The sequence below is a fragment of the Hypoxylon trugodes genome (assembly GCF_022578975.1).
Source record: "Hypoxylon trugodes strain CBS 135444 unplaced genomic scaffold F4822scaffold_6, whole genome shotgun sequence".
Classification (NCBI taxonomy): domain Eukaryota; kingdom Fungi; phylum Ascomycota; class Sordariomycetes; order Xylariales; family Hypoxylaceae; genus Hypoxylon; species Hypoxylon trugodes.
The window spans coordinates 658,958-672,730 of NW_026250021.1; the positions used below are offsets into that span (position 1 = coordinate 658,958).

General features: G+C 46.7%; 4 protein-coding genes across 4 annotated transcripts; all 4 read right to left on the bottom strand.

Moving 5' to 3' along the window:
* Positions 1 to 204: 204 nt before the first annotated feature.
* Positions 205 to 1,782, bottom strand: F4822DRAFT_444078 (glycoside hydrolase family 18 protein; the record flags this gene model as incomplete). Its single annotated transcript, XM_051463183.1, has 4 exons — positions 205 to 1,059; positions 1,200 to 1,401; positions 1,460 to 1,608; positions 1,661 to 1,782. The coding sequence occupies 4 exons, from the start codon at positions 1,780 to 1,782 to the stop codon at positions 270 to 272; spliced, it is 1,263 nt and encodes a 420-aa protein (XP_051313085.1). The 3' UTR covers positions 205 to 269.
* Positions 1,783 to 5,027: 3,245 nt separating this feature from the next.
* On the bottom strand, positions 5,028 to 8,164 carry F4822DRAFT_406119 (uncharacterized protein). Its single transcript, XM_051458362.1, has 3 exons — positions 7,156 to 8,164; positions 6,928 to 7,104; positions 5,028 to 6,788 (listed from the first exon to the last, which is right to left on the bottom strand). Exons 1-3 carry the CDS (start codon positions 7,597 to 7,599, stop codon positions 5,190 to 5,192), a joined length of 2,220 nt encoding a protein of 739 aa, XP_051313086.1. The 5' UTR covers positions 7,600 to 8,164; the 3' UTR covers positions 5,028 to 5,189.
* A 1,043-nt stretch (positions 8,165 to 9,207) lies between these two features.
* On the bottom strand, positions 9,208 to 10,623 carry F4822DRAFT_279172 (UbiA prenyltransferase family-domain-containing protein). Its single transcript, XM_051454845.1, has one exon. It carries the CDS (start codon positions 10,559 to 10,561, stop codon positions 9,554 to 9,556), a length of 1,008 nt encoding a protein of 335 aa, XP_051313087.1. The 5' UTR covers positions 10,562 to 10,623; the 3' UTR covers positions 9,208 to 9,553.
* A 658-nt stretch (positions 10,624 to 11,281) lies between these two features.
* F4822DRAFT_444082 (cytochrome P450 monooxygenase-like protein) lies at positions 11,282 to 13,588 on the bottom strand. The gene is made up of 6 exons (XM_051463184.1): positions 12,856 to 13,588; positions 12,442 to 12,785; positions 12,250 to 12,386; positions 11,916 to 12,199; positions 11,724 to 11,825; positions 11,282 to 11,616 (listed from the first exon to the last, which is right to left on the bottom strand). Exons 1-6 carry the CDS (start codon positions 13,472 to 13,474, stop codon positions 11,432 to 11,434), a joined length of 1,671 nt encoding a protein of 556 aa, XP_051313088.1. The 5' UTR covers positions 13,475 to 13,588; the 3' UTR covers positions 11,282 to 11,431.
* Positions 13,589 to 13,773: the final 185 nt, after the last annotated feature.

The window sequence follows — 13,773 nt, forward strand, 5'->3', positions numbered from 1 at the left end:
ATATACAACGAAACCAACCCAGCACTTAACCAAGTGTTGCCTGCATGCATATACGACTCATGTCCAACCCCCCTTTATACATCCACCACCATCTCGAATATCCATACCAAGCAAAGCTCCGCCGCTTGGTAATACCTAACTATATAACAGAGAACAGAATATTCCAGGTGATGATAGTCCTCTAAGACGGAGCGCCGGCCCCCGATCCAAATGACCACCATACGGTACGATCAGACCAGCCAGCTGAGCCGCGACCAAGACCCTTGTTTTTACGCGAGGTTGTTCTTGATGTTAGCGTACTGACTGTTAGGGTAGCTAAGCAAGTTCTGCGAGGACTCAAGCGAGCCCGAACCGCCCTGTGCGTTAAACGCAGCAGCGATCAAGCTACCACTGTCGGTACGATCACCAGAGGCCTCCCAGAACATGGATCCACCGAGACCCTTGCCTTGCGCGTATGTGATCTTCTTCTGCACCATGTCGACGTTGTCGTAGCTGATGAGCTCCTTGGCCGAGGCGTCGTAGCTGTAAACTGCGCCTGCGGTCGCGTCGTAGGTCTCGGTTGCGCCGGCCTTGGGGAGGACCTTGTAATCCCACACTCCGCTCTCCCAGGAGCCAGAGCCGACGCCGGAGTACGCTTGTCCGATACCGTTGGTGGACTCGAACGAGCGACCGTAGAGGGGTAGACCAAGAACGATCTTCGACGCGGGGACACCACCCTTAATGTAATCGGCGACAGCAGCATCAGTCGAGAAGGGCGTAGTGATGGGGTTCTGGGGGTTAGGGTACAAGTTGGCCTGGTGGCCGGAAGTAGTATCCCAAGAGCCGGCGTAGTCGTAGGCCATGAGGTTGAAGGTGTCTAGCACGGCTGCCAAGTCACTAAGGTGGAGCTTGTTGTAGTTGGTGGGACCAGCGGGAACAGCGGCCGTGAGAAGGAAGTGGTAATTGTTAGCGTACTGCGCGGAGTACGAGTCAAGCTCGGCGCGGATAGCCTTGAGAAGAAGGACATGGTTGGTGGCCTCGGTGTCATCGGCAGGGTACTCCCAATCGATATCGATACCACTGTGATAATGAATTAGTAAATACTTCTTCAAGTATAAGTTTTAACATGTTTGGTGTTTTCTGGGCAATCATCGACTGACTGGGGTGGTCTGGCTCATAATATGGGTCCGGAGGGGGAGAGGGATACTGATAACACTTACTCGAAACCCCAGTCCTTGACCAGAGTGACTGCCGATTTCGCGAAAGTCGATCTGGTCGCATCGGTGCTAGCTGCGCCAGCAAAGTTGCTCGAGTACGTCCAACCACCAATGGAAAGGAGAACCTTGAGCTGTCGGTTGGCCTGCTTCAACTTGTACAGTTGCTTGACACAGCCATAGGCGTTGGTGCCGGGCTCATCCCACGCTAGGGTGCATATGTTAGTGAAATTCGTTAATCATGAAATGAGCGGTAAATCACTTACAGTCGCCATCGTAGTGCTTCTCTAGATCGGCATACGAGTCCGACGTGTAGACGGTTCCGTCAGTTCGGAGATTGGCGAAAGAGTACAGCACGCGGGAGATTTGATTGGCAGGAAGTTGCGCGGGCTGGTAGTTTCTTCCATAGATACCCCTAATAACCCCGTTAATTCGTAGTCTGTGCATGGATTAGTGAAATAACATACCAATTGGTGAAGTAAACCGTGTTGGAAAATGAAGAAGCCCGCTTCTCGACTGCGGTGATTGGGCTAGAGAGGGCGACGGAGGCCTGCAGAAGCAGAGCCGCAAGCGACTTAAAAGATACCATGTTGTCGAATAAATTCAGAGTGATGACTAGAGAAGTCTAAAGGAATGAAACTCTGTATCGGTGAAGTTTGCTTTGGTGGGAGAGAAAATCAAAATGGAAGTTGATCTACCCGTGTATTTATACAAACTCGTAGACGAGGGAAGGTGCACATTTGGCACGCAGTAGGAGCTCACTTTGTCTCCCCCATGTGACACAAGGATGTGACTGTAGACGCTGAATCCCAGGTAATGGACTGTTGACTTCGGACTAAAGGGGCCATTGCTACACCAAATAACTTGACGGATAGCCCGTAGCGGCTCTGAACAAGGGCGGCAACGTTGCTAGTATCAACCCAGACATAATCCTAAATCGAGTTATTCTGGTGTATCCCCTGCTGCGGTGACATTTTGAAGGTGGTTACCCCGGTCATGAGTATACCGACGAGGCTCATGAGAGCTTCTCAGAACCAGAAAAAAAGCATATTAGAGTTTAGAAGCCCTCGTGCTCTATCCCTAACCCGTATCCGGAAGGTACACATTGGAATGTGTCTTGCATACTTGGACTCGGTAATAAAGGCTGCCTTTGCTCAGGGGAAGCTGTTCGGCACAACCAATCAGAAGCTAGAGAGCTTGGGGACTAGAACACCATAGACTAGACTTCGGATGAGATTAACACAAGGGTCGACCAGCTTATCACAGGGTAGTATGATCCCATCAACTTGTAGCTCATACCCCACCATCACTTGATCAAATGAGATCTTGGGACAGCCGTCACATCGGAGGCGTGTAAATCACGGCCAATCTTTAAAGAAAGTGATTTACAGTAGTAGATCAACTGATTCTCAATAACAGGAAAACGACAGCTAACGCACGTAAGTTAGGGTAATGTGGTAGATTATGTGAGACACACAGGGGAGAAGGGTTTGTCTTAACCTCACTCACACAAGTTTGGGGTATAATACGTCGGCGCTCTAATTCACTACCTCTGCCGACCCCGCAAGGCAAATGTCAAGCTTGGATTGTCTTTAGCGTCCTAAGCCCTAGCTGTCCGTCCCATAGGTATCCATTCCGTGGTGTGGAGAGATAAGGTATTTCCTATTTGGGACAGTTCTCCTAGTAGGCCGCATCGAAGCGTCCAGTCTTAGCCTAGATCGCGGCCATGGTGCCGAGGTCAGGCTCACGATGCTGACCAACCTAGTTAGCCCACCCCCACCTACGCCTAGACCTTTGGTTGCATTAAAAGAATCAATTATACTTGCAACGTTACTGAACCTAAAGGAAATTTGGCGCCCCGAATTGCTTCTTGATATCCGCGAAGTCATCCTCCGGACACGACATGAAGTGTAAATCTAGACGGTGGCATGCGCAAGACCTATCGGGCTGAAATAGGAGCCTGGGATGGAGGGACGAATATCCGCTACCGATTGCGCGTGTCCATCGCATCTACGGCGCGACAAAGAGATTATCAGTTATAACTTCGCCAAAATCAGGGGTGCAGATGCAGGTCAGTGTTTAGACAATTGATTGGACGTAGGCATATCCGATGTAGAATTTCGGTTGATTGAAAGGAGGTAATCGCATGGTATCCTTGAAGCGCCCTTGGTTCGCCTACTATATCCATGGGCACGTCCAGGTGGTCGGGCCGAACACTGACTCGACCAACTTGCTAGGCCAAGACATTAAGGAACAATTGCGATTCAGTTTATCGACCAACATGCCTTGCTTGTTGGATTTCCAGTTAGTTAGAACGTGAGAGTAGACCGTGCCACTTCGTTGCGTACTGCGCTAACATTGCGACATCTCGAGAGGCCTTCATGTGGAACGTTATGTGCCGGATTTATCTTCCCGCCCGCTAACTTGATTGATTGTAGGTAGTAGATGTTTAGTTGGGTAGGCCTTGGCTTCCAGGAACCCGCCAGGTGACCGACCTTGGCTATAGCGTCATCCCATTGGTAAGCCGGTAGTGCTACACAGACTCGCACCAACTTAAAGTGCCAAGAATTGAATGTCTTAACTTCCTCCTTATCTATTTAGGGCTCCCAAATTCTTACGCTGGATTCCAAGCCAACGGTAAGTTCCGAATCATCGCTGAGCTACCGGAACACAAGACAAGTTTATGATACGTCGTGGCGTGGCGATGAGGCTCTTCATTGATCGACATTATTCGAAACAAAAGCGCATATACAATACATTCGCGGTACACGGTGCCTGGCATGGGTTCGGAAGTTGAACGTGTTGGAGTGGTACTAGAAAGCAGAAGGATGGATGGATGGTGGGAGACACAATCCTGACAAGTCCAGCTCGTTCGACCAGGAGAGGAAGTTGGTTAATGGAAGGTTGCAGATGTTAGTTCAGGCGACTCCGGAGGATATTTGACGGGACCCTGGGAGACCCTAGGGGAACCCTAAGTAAGATAAAAAAGTAAAATTGGGCTAGACAGGTAGTACCTAACTGTAGGCAGGAGTACCTAGGAATAATCAAATGGAATAATCACGGATAGATTCTAGTGCCAGATCTAATGTAATCTTAATGTAATCTACTCCAGATCGTAAGGCCAAATTGAACCTAGTTCAAACCTAGTCCGCTCTTAGTCCGCTCTATCCGGGAAGGTGGACAGGGACAAGACCAAGGAAGGAATACAATACCGAAAAAAGCTCGGACCATTCCGTCTCGCTTATAATTACGCCATTATTCTTTCTACCCCTTTTATTTCCAGCTATGCCCGCTAAAGATTCAGCTAACGCGCGCCTTAATGATCCTAATCCTCAGCATCACGCGCCAGATTGTTGGATCCCAAATTCTAAATATGGCTCTTTTTAATCTTTACCACCAACATATCTACCCTTCCGGAGTTGATTAGCATTCATGCATAACCTTTCGAGTAGGTGCTTTTAATTCCGAATGGTCCCACGTTAAACACGTGGTAAATCTCACATCTCCACGTGCTATCTGTGAACAATCAAAAAGTATCAAATCCCGAAATTTAGGAATAGAAAGAAAATAATCGGAGCTTATCCGATAAAGAATTCGGATGCATCCGACGAGAAAATCTTGAGTGTGAATTTTATAAATTTCGGAGTTCAAATCTAGGTAATGTTTCGGACCTATCCGCTGACAGCCACTCGAAAAATAAGAAGGCGGGATAAATCCGAGGGGTTCATCGGCTCGGGTTCCGAAGTTTTCGGCGTTATATCCGAGACATGACATAATTTTGTACTGAAGTTGTTTCTATCGGCGCCTATCCGAAGGTATTGTTTTCGATCTTTACGCACAATTTGTATGAAAAATTAGTATTTCACTATTCATCACTTCGTCATACACATCTGTCTTATATCCTATGCGTCCTAGCCTAGTAGCCGTCCCCAATTCCTGGTATTATCTCCCATATCCCATCCGTAGCTAAAACAGAAAACCCGACAAGAAACCAGATTATGTAGGGGGCTGATGAGGGAAGTCCTCAAAAGACAATCCAGATACAAAGTCTTCCCATGTCCTCCAAGACACATCTCCAGCGCCACTACTACCCTCGGGGCTACTGCTCGCATCCCGACCCTGCGCGTATGCTCCCTGTGGCGTAAACCACTGCGGTAACGAAGATGGACTAGCGGTATGATCGAAAGGCATGAATGAGCCCATCGCATTAAAATTAAAGTCCAGATCCATAGAATGTTGAGGTTGTCGTTGCGTCGTTGGTAGACCTGCAGAACCTGCATGCGATGGCGCCATGGCGTCCAGGGATCTATTCGGTACAGGTGACGGATAGCCCGAAGGTGTCGCGCTATATGCGACCGACGGACTAGTTCCAAGCTGCGATGGCATCTGGGAAAGGTTCTGCCCAGTAAGCAATGGTATTATTCTCTTCCTCGCCTGTCCCATCAGTTTTTCAAGAGGCTTTTTGAGCATTCCTTGGCGATTGTCTTCTATGAGTGCTTTGTAGTCTTCATAGCATTCTTCAATCACTGGCCACGCAGCTCGGAGTATTCCGACCTCGGCACAGACGAAGCACTCGGTGATGGCGATCGCAAGTGCATGCCACTGCACCACGATATACCATCGAAACCCTTCCCCTCTAGGATCCGTCCGGATTAAATTCACTTTTTCCAAGACCTCAAGAGCGACATTTAATAGATTTGTAAGCTGAGCCCGCCGTGTCGGCTTGCTTCCGACGCGACGCAAGGGTCTCAAAGCTGAGAGACGCATGGACGCTACACGCGATTGAGCTCCATGAAACGCAAACCACGCATAATCACTCGTCTCCGGATCACAAAACTTCAATAAATTGAGGACGCTTTGCTCGAACCGATAGACTTGGTCTTCTCGCTCTGCCCAATTGAAGCCTTTGCCTTCTCTATCGTAGAAATTTAAAAGTCGACCGCTTCGCTGCGCGTAATACGTGACAAGGGCATAAGTCATGTCGGTCAGCCCAGCTCTATTTTGCAGCTCCTCGGATGTGTCGACGTCGAATTCGGAATCATTAATATTTAAAGGAAGGATCGAAGATATTGCATTGGGACCTATGAGAGGCTCGCTAGCTTGTTCGAATGATGACTGGAGATCCAAAACGCATATCGTATGCCATAACCGCCGCCGCATTTGTTGATTGAAAAAGGATTCGGTATGATTATCTATATGAAGCGAAAGGGCCCTTGCTATTCGGACGGTAAGGGCCACCATAGTCCACACAGCGCGACTCGGGTCTTCGGTCCGTCTCGCAACAAGATATAACATGAATGCTTGTAGGACGGTGATATCATTAGTAGTCAGCAGTTCTGATTGTTCCAGCGCCGCTTCACATGCTGCTCTATATTCAACTATTGCTGCCGACTTGCATATACCGAACATGTTCTGACATTGGTTTTCTGTCATACTCGCCAAAGCGGAGTAACAGACGACGGATCGGACACATCTCGAACATATGTGGTCGGGCTCGTATGTCAAATATCGTTGACCATTTAACATGAATCTGCTAAGCGACGGTCGATGAAGTAGTTTAAAGACAGGGTCTACTTGTCGTAGGAAAACTTCGCACTTAATCCAAACTGGGTTAGTAATTACTTAGATAAATTAGGCAAGGGGCTCTAGGCAACTACCGGGCACAAGGGACCCTAGTTACTAGCCTATCTGAAGAGAAGATAATAATAAAAAAAAAACTTCGAAAGTTACATACTAATTGGGCAGTAGTCGTGTGATTCGAAAACAAACTCTCGGTTGCCTGAATAGCTGCAGGACCAGAAGAACCGATGCCTAATATCCTCAGGCCGGCACCTGAAGCAGACCTCGGGGTTGACCCTATACTCTCTTCATCATCGGAAGAGTTACCGACAATATCGCGAAGGCCTTCTATCTTTTAGCAGTTAGTCTTGGGAAAAGCCGTCCTGAGGGGATAACTTGTTACCTCCTCAGCGATGTGAGCCCAAAATTGCCGCCCAACCTGCTTCCCTTCGCCTATATCAGTGGTAGACTCGTGGCTAATACGTATCTTCGGACCGGGTCTTGGAGGGGTTAAACTTGTGCTGGCTGGTGTATCTCTCAGGTCATTCATATCCGATATTAACGCTTCCAATCTTCGGATGCGGTCCCTTAACTCATCGGCCCCATCGTTCGATACCGCCGGCATCCGAGGAGTAACATAGCGGCCACGAGGTAACCGCTTGCGATAAATGGGTACGCATTGTACCCCCGACTTCACACAGTTAGAACATGGACTAGACTTGTCGCATTTAATCTTTCGTCTTCTGCATAATTCGCAATTTAGTTGTGGAACACCAGCTGTTAATTCAGTTGACCGGTGGTCACGCCAGGGTGTATCATCCGAAGCTCGGGAGGTTGGTGTTGTCATTGTCCCACAAGCAAAAAGAGTTGGCTTCCGTAAATTCCAAGAAAGATTATAAATCGGTTATATGTCGTTTTAGGCTCGAATTCCAACAGGCTGCAACTCTGTTGGTAAAAAAGGCCGTTGCGTAGGATCGCGTTCGCTAATCCACTTAGTTTAAGTGTTAGTGATTTTCTACCTACCAACGCTTTAATGACTAATAAGTCCACGGCGAAGCCTAACTGAATAATCGTTGCAGAAGGAAGGATTCGCGCATTTCAGACCGGTCACCAACGCTCATCCCGAATATGAAGCAATGTTGTGTTAGACTTTAGGGTGCTTATATCTAGGAAGTGAACAAGCCTCACCCAATCCTTCAGCAGGCTTCTAAGGTATGACTCTCGGAGGCTAAATACAGTTCTTCAGCGACTGTGCCGCAAAGAGATAGCCAATCAGAGTTAAGGCACCATACCATACCTGGAAAGCTTCATGCAGCTTCTAAAGTCGTGTTCTTATATTCGATCGGCTATTATACTGTGTTATAATTTCTAAATACTGTATATAGCTCTTGGGAAGCCTAAGAAGCAAGTGCAATAGTAAGTGTAAATATGGTACTCTCGTGGATACGATGATTAATCAAAGCCCTATACAGATTATGTGGTTTTGAGTCCCGATTGGTTCCATTTTCATGTAGGACTTTTTGCCCCTGAGTCCCTACAACGGTATAGTCACAGTACGAATGCAACGCCCCTGTGGCTCAGCAAACCCCGAAAACCAACATACATCTATACAATTCCTTCCTCACAACTACCTATCGTAGCTAAATCCCCATATAAGTGCAACTTATACCATGGGTTCTAATAGCCTATTTCAGCATAGAAATATCGACAATCGATTCCGCCATGTGTTTATTACCTCGGCACACGACTTCAGCTCAACATTCTATAATACTAAATAGCTACATGTGGTATATCTATACTACGTTATCCGGGGTATGGAAAACGAGCTAGCAAGGTCTCAATGGGACGTCTTCCTAAGTATTCGCGGATCAGTAGGTAGCTTCAATTTCCCTGATACGAACTATCACGATATTCTATATTTACGTCATAGAGATGCTATATTCTCTAGGCGAGCTACGAAAATATGGATACAACTTCCCACATTATATGGGATAAACTAACTAATTGGGCCACGGGGGCCAAAATTCGGTTCCACTGTAGATGAAAGAGATAATCGTTTCTACGTCGTGGCATACTCGGTAAAAACTCTTGGAAATGATATGTCAACATACGATGTGAGGAAGCCTAAGAGCTGAATACGGGAAAAAAGTATCCCCAATAACGCCGAAGCGATCGACCCGAGCTGAATATACGAAGTTTCTAGTTGGTATGCGAATTGGCGCCCTCGTCCGGAGTTGCACTCATCCGTGGGTTGATTGCGCCTAGTCCGGCCGATCCGGATCCTCCTCTTGCCGGCCCACACACATCGGCGACTATCAATTGATCGGGTTGATGACTTGTCATTTCACCAAATATCACAAGATAGCTTCTAATTACTTAGGTATTCTTGGTAAGCCTTACCGCGACTTGATGGAACGCGCCTAGGTAAACCGTGGCGGTTGCTCGTAGCAATTGTCTAGGTACCTATCGAAACACATTCGGGTTGGGGAAGGACATATTTTGAGCAGGGTAGGCACCCGGACACTTAGAGAATAATTATTTCGGAAATCGGAAAGGCTATCGAGTTTCGTTTGATCTTTCGGTTTAGATAAGTAATGCAACTGGCATTTTTATGTGTATCGTACTCGTCTTCTTGTGTTGTCGAAATCCTCTTTTATGATTCCTGGAAACCCCGACGAACACCTGGTTATATAAAAAGATAACACCTTATTCGCATAAACTGTTGAGAGTTTACCTATATGGTATCGCAACGAAATATCCGTCACATTCGCAAAGGGGCGACACATAATACTGGCGCGAGATCAAAACCCGAGGAGATAAGCGATGGGCATGAAGTAAAGCGCCACAGTCCAGAGGCACCACGATTTCCACGTTTTGCAATCTTCCGCTGGGCCTTGTTTCCGCGTTACTCTCCACGCAACCCAAGCCCCGGGTGTACCAACAATCAAGTATCCTAAGGGCCCGGTGCTCCAGAATATCGGGCATACCAAGGACCAAAAGCTGACGAAGAGCGCGATAGACGTACGTGATGCTCGCTCGCCGAAGAAGACAACGATAGTCTTTCTGCCCCTGGTTCGATCGCCGGCTTGATCCTTGAGGTCTTGGACCTGCATCGTGGTCAAAATAACCATACTGATAATAGCAGTCCAGATTATTCCCCTCCGGCTAATTTGGCCGGCTTGTCCCGACCCTAACGCGATTTCGAGAGATGCGCTATTGAACATGCCGTAAGCGATAGAAATAATTAGGTCCCGAATTATCTCGTCGCCACCCTCGAGATCGTTATACATCCACGTCAAAATTTGGATAGAAGCTCCCTGTTTCCAGACACCTAAAGCATAGTTGAATAGCCAAGCCGCTGGAATCGTAGCAAGCATAGCCCTGCGAGTCTGGTCCACTGTCACTTTTCCGGCTACAATCGGGCGTCTAGGCTTGTTCAAACGATCTTCCTGAATAGATTTCGGAGACCTTTGATTCGCGAGGTCAAAGTTCAAGACATTGAACCAGTTGAAGAGTACGACAAGTGGAGCGCGCCATAAGAGATTTTTGGTTGAGGGCCTTGATCCTTCTGATAGAACGGATGATGCCAATGCACTTAGCAGACCGAAACTCGAATTTGGAATAACGAATGTGGTGAAATTACTTTCCGTATAATCCCAGAAAAAGCAAAGGAGGCGTATTATCCAGCCAAGAAGTTGCGGCGACTTATTAGTAATATTTAAGCTAAGAATTCTTGGCTGGCTGTTTATTGAGCGAGTGGGCCCTATTTCGGCGTTTTCCGTGACAAAAGTTTGCTCCAAGGCAGCCATGATGATATGTTTAGTATGGATGCGTAGATAAAGGCCTTCCTGAAGTCGTCCGTCGATGAGTACTTATATTAAGGCATTGAAACTGAATGTCAGCATATTAAACGTAAAATACGGTAGCCGGTGAAGTAAAAGACGCATTTGAGTGCTTAGTATAATATAATTTACCAGCCTATGAGCAGCATTGCCTACCTAGGTAGGAATAGTCACACCAGATGCGACCTATCGATTCCTACGGGAGAGTTACACAACCGAAGCCATCGTGATGTAAGAGTGCAGGCGTAGGACTCTTCTTCGCTTATCCTTCCAAACCAACAGATTCGGTATTTAACCTTAGGCATTAAAATATGCCTAATACATAACATTATTATTAACGAGATTTCGAACTATCCAATGAACGGCCCTTACATTAGGGTCGGAACGAGCAAATGACATCGAAGGCTCCAGGCGGGGCAGAATACTTCATTGATACCCCCGTAAAAGGTTGTTCGTTTGTGCGGATGCTTTAGGTACATCTACTTACTACTAGGTAGTATTAATGAGAGTGACTATATGACGCCAAATGAGTATCCTCCCTTCTTGGGATAATCGGGAGTAAGGTGGTTTTAGATATCTTCCATAGCAAATTCGGGTTAGTAATCACTCGTGTAAAGGTATATCCCAAACTGCTAAGAATACAGCCAAGAAACGATTCTCTTTCTGCTTTTTAAAGGAAGAAACGATGCTATTTCTACCTATATCACGTGACATCCCTGAAGGTCCCCCTTTAATTCCGCAGTCGGTGATGATTGGTTCTTGTTAGCCCACTTATTTTTGTACCTATGTTAAACACAAGAGATTATCATCATCTTTTGTCTTCATCTTACATGTTCCTTACATGGATTTAAATACGCAGAGGACTTGGCCTGGCTGCGCAGTAACACGATCTTTCATATCACGCCACATGGTTTCGGGATCGTATCCCGGCGTAAAACTAACATCGTAGCGTTGTAGTAAAATTGCCGTTGATAGTCGGACTTCAGTGTAGGCAAGTGCCTTGCCTACGCATTGACGGTTTCCTGAATAATTAGTTTCAGTATATAGGTAGATCTCTCGGGGCTCTCGATCGCGCCCTGATCTAAGGAGTCTCGTATAACCATGATGTTATCAATAGGGAGAAACATACCAACTGAAAATGGGGCAAAAGCTTGTTTATCGCGAATGAGTTCTGGTCTAGAATACCAACGCTCAGGTATAAATTGGTCTGGATATTTGAATGCCGATTCCACTGATATAGCATCGTTAGGCCTTGTCACTGGACTGCATACGAGATGAAGACTATAAAATACGCGAATCCAAAATAAGATTGACGTCTTACTTCTTTGAATAACGTATTTCGGCGCTGCAACCTTGGTGAATGGCGGGATGAATACACCATCAATTAACAAACCGTTAGGGCCGGTCATTCGGTTGTTACCGGTCATAGCGGGCGGTATTAAGCGGAGTACCTCGTTTATAACGCCATTTAAGTGTGGAAGAAGAGATAACGCATTCGCATCGTCGAAGCTGATGTTTTGGATCTCCAACCGAATCTTTTTAGCGTGTTCGGGGTATTTTGAAAGATACCACCAGATGGCGATCAATGAGGCGCGGACAGTATCACTGTTGAATGTTTAGAGTTCTTACACCAACGACGCAAAAGGTGATCTTACCTTCCAGCAACAACAGCTGTAACAACTGATCCGCTCAAGAGATTACGTCGAGCCTGGACGTCTTTGGTGCCTTTGAGAGATTCGTATTCGTCAAGGAACCAAGCCATCATATCCGTCTTCTCGCCATCCTCTCCTCGCTAAATAATTATCATTAGCCCGATAACCTCAATATTTTAGACACGATGCCCCTACCTTTAGACGCTCCTGCACATGTTCATCGCAAAATGCGACCATGCGAAACCAATCTTGTACCCTCCCATAGAAGGGTATCAACGAAAAGCCGAGTAGAGCAATCCAAATGGCATCATTCAGAGGGCCGACAAGGGCCAAGGCTCTGTCGCGATGGCCAATTGCTGGTAGCATGGCTTGTGAACTCATAAGACCGAAGTCCTTTCCGAAAACTGCCTCGGCCATTACATCGAAAGAAAACCAAGACATTATCTCGTTTACATCGACGGGGCCACCTTCATACTTTGCGATACATTGGGACAATGATAAGGCTTGCGCTGCTACACGAGGACGCAGTATGTCCATAGCTTGTGTGCATAGTGTAAGTATAGCTTCATATCAACTGTCAGGGCTACGAGAAGGATAGGGCCAATTCACCTTTTGTCGAGAGTGACTGCGACCACACCATCCGTCTCTCCTTATGTTCATTTGGGTCGCGGCTGAAGATAACAGAACTCCGCGGATGCATAAGATCATACCAACCGTCCTTGGTAGTCTCATTGTTCTGTCCGTCGAGTAATTGAATGGCGGCCGGGTGGAAGATGGAAATTTCGTTGGGTCCTGCAAATTTTAACATCAATATGCGGATAACGGCGTTAAGCGGTAGATTCGTACCCGTCCTTACAAAATTTCCATATTTCTTATGGAGTTTCTCCATGAAGAGGAAATTCCTAGAATCGCGAACGTGGAATACATGCCAAAGCTTGGTGACAGCGGCTAGTTTCGGGCCTGGGAAAGATCTCGTGGCGTGGAAGAAGACCCTATAGATTAATATGCTCGAGAATAACGATAAGAGGTACCAAGTGGTTAAGGTAGCCAAGGAGCGATAGACAGCGCCTGCTGAGTCTTCCATATGGATGAGAACATATGCAAGAGTTGAACAAAGCGCTAAATGGGCGACGATTATTTTGGCACCGCTCATATGCCACTCATTGCGTATGAAAAACCCAATATGGGCAATAAAACCGCCGAAGACACCAAGAAGAAGGCGAATCATTTCTGTGGGAATTGCGCATATATTGGAGAGCAGGTATTTATTTTTGTATTACTCGAACATGATTTTATGTTTGAGGACTGATAATTCTCTAAATGCTTTGTGATTAGATGTTATCAACCTAGCAAACCACCCATTATGTATTCTACGAAGCTGAGGCGGGTATTCCGGCACCAATAGTATTATAAGATGGTGGGTACTTCAGGTAGGCGCATATAAACTACACATCTCACTCCTCACGCTTCTTTTCGCTCACGAATGTATAAGAACCGAGAGCGACGAACCTAGTAAGTGACAATAGA

Excerpts from the sequence above, each read along its gene's own strand:
- F4822DRAFT_406119 (XM_051458362.1), bottom strand. The coding sequence starts at position 7,599 with ATGACAACACCAACCTCCCGAGCTTCGGATGATACACCCTGGCGTGAC. Across the intron at positions 7,105-7,155 it reads GGGCTCACATCGCTGAGGAG|ATAGAAGGCCTTCGCGATAT; the intron begins GTAACAAGTTAT and ends AACTGCTAAAAG. Across the intron at positions 6,789-6,927 it reads ACACGACTACTGCCCAATTA|TGCGAAGTTTTCCTACGACA; the intron begins GTATGTAACTTT and ends GTTTGGATTAAG.
- F4822DRAFT_279172 (XM_051454845.1), bottom strand. The coding sequence starts at position 10,561 with ATGGCTGCCTTGGAGCAAACTTTTGTCACGGAAAACGCCGAAATAGGG.
- F4822DRAFT_444082 (XM_051463184.1), bottom strand. The coding sequence starts at position 13,474 with ATGATTCGCCTTCTTCTTGGTGTCTTCGGCGGTTTTATTGCCCATATT. Across the intron at positions 12,387-12,441 it reads ATGTGCAGGAGCGTCTAAAG|CGAGGAGAGGATGGCGAGAA; the intron begins GTAGGGGCATCG and ends ATAATTATTTAG. Across the intron at positions 11,826-11,915 it reads GAAATACGTTATTCAAAGAA|TGGAATCGGCATTCAAATAT; the intron begins GTAAGACGTCAA and ends ATGCTATATCAG.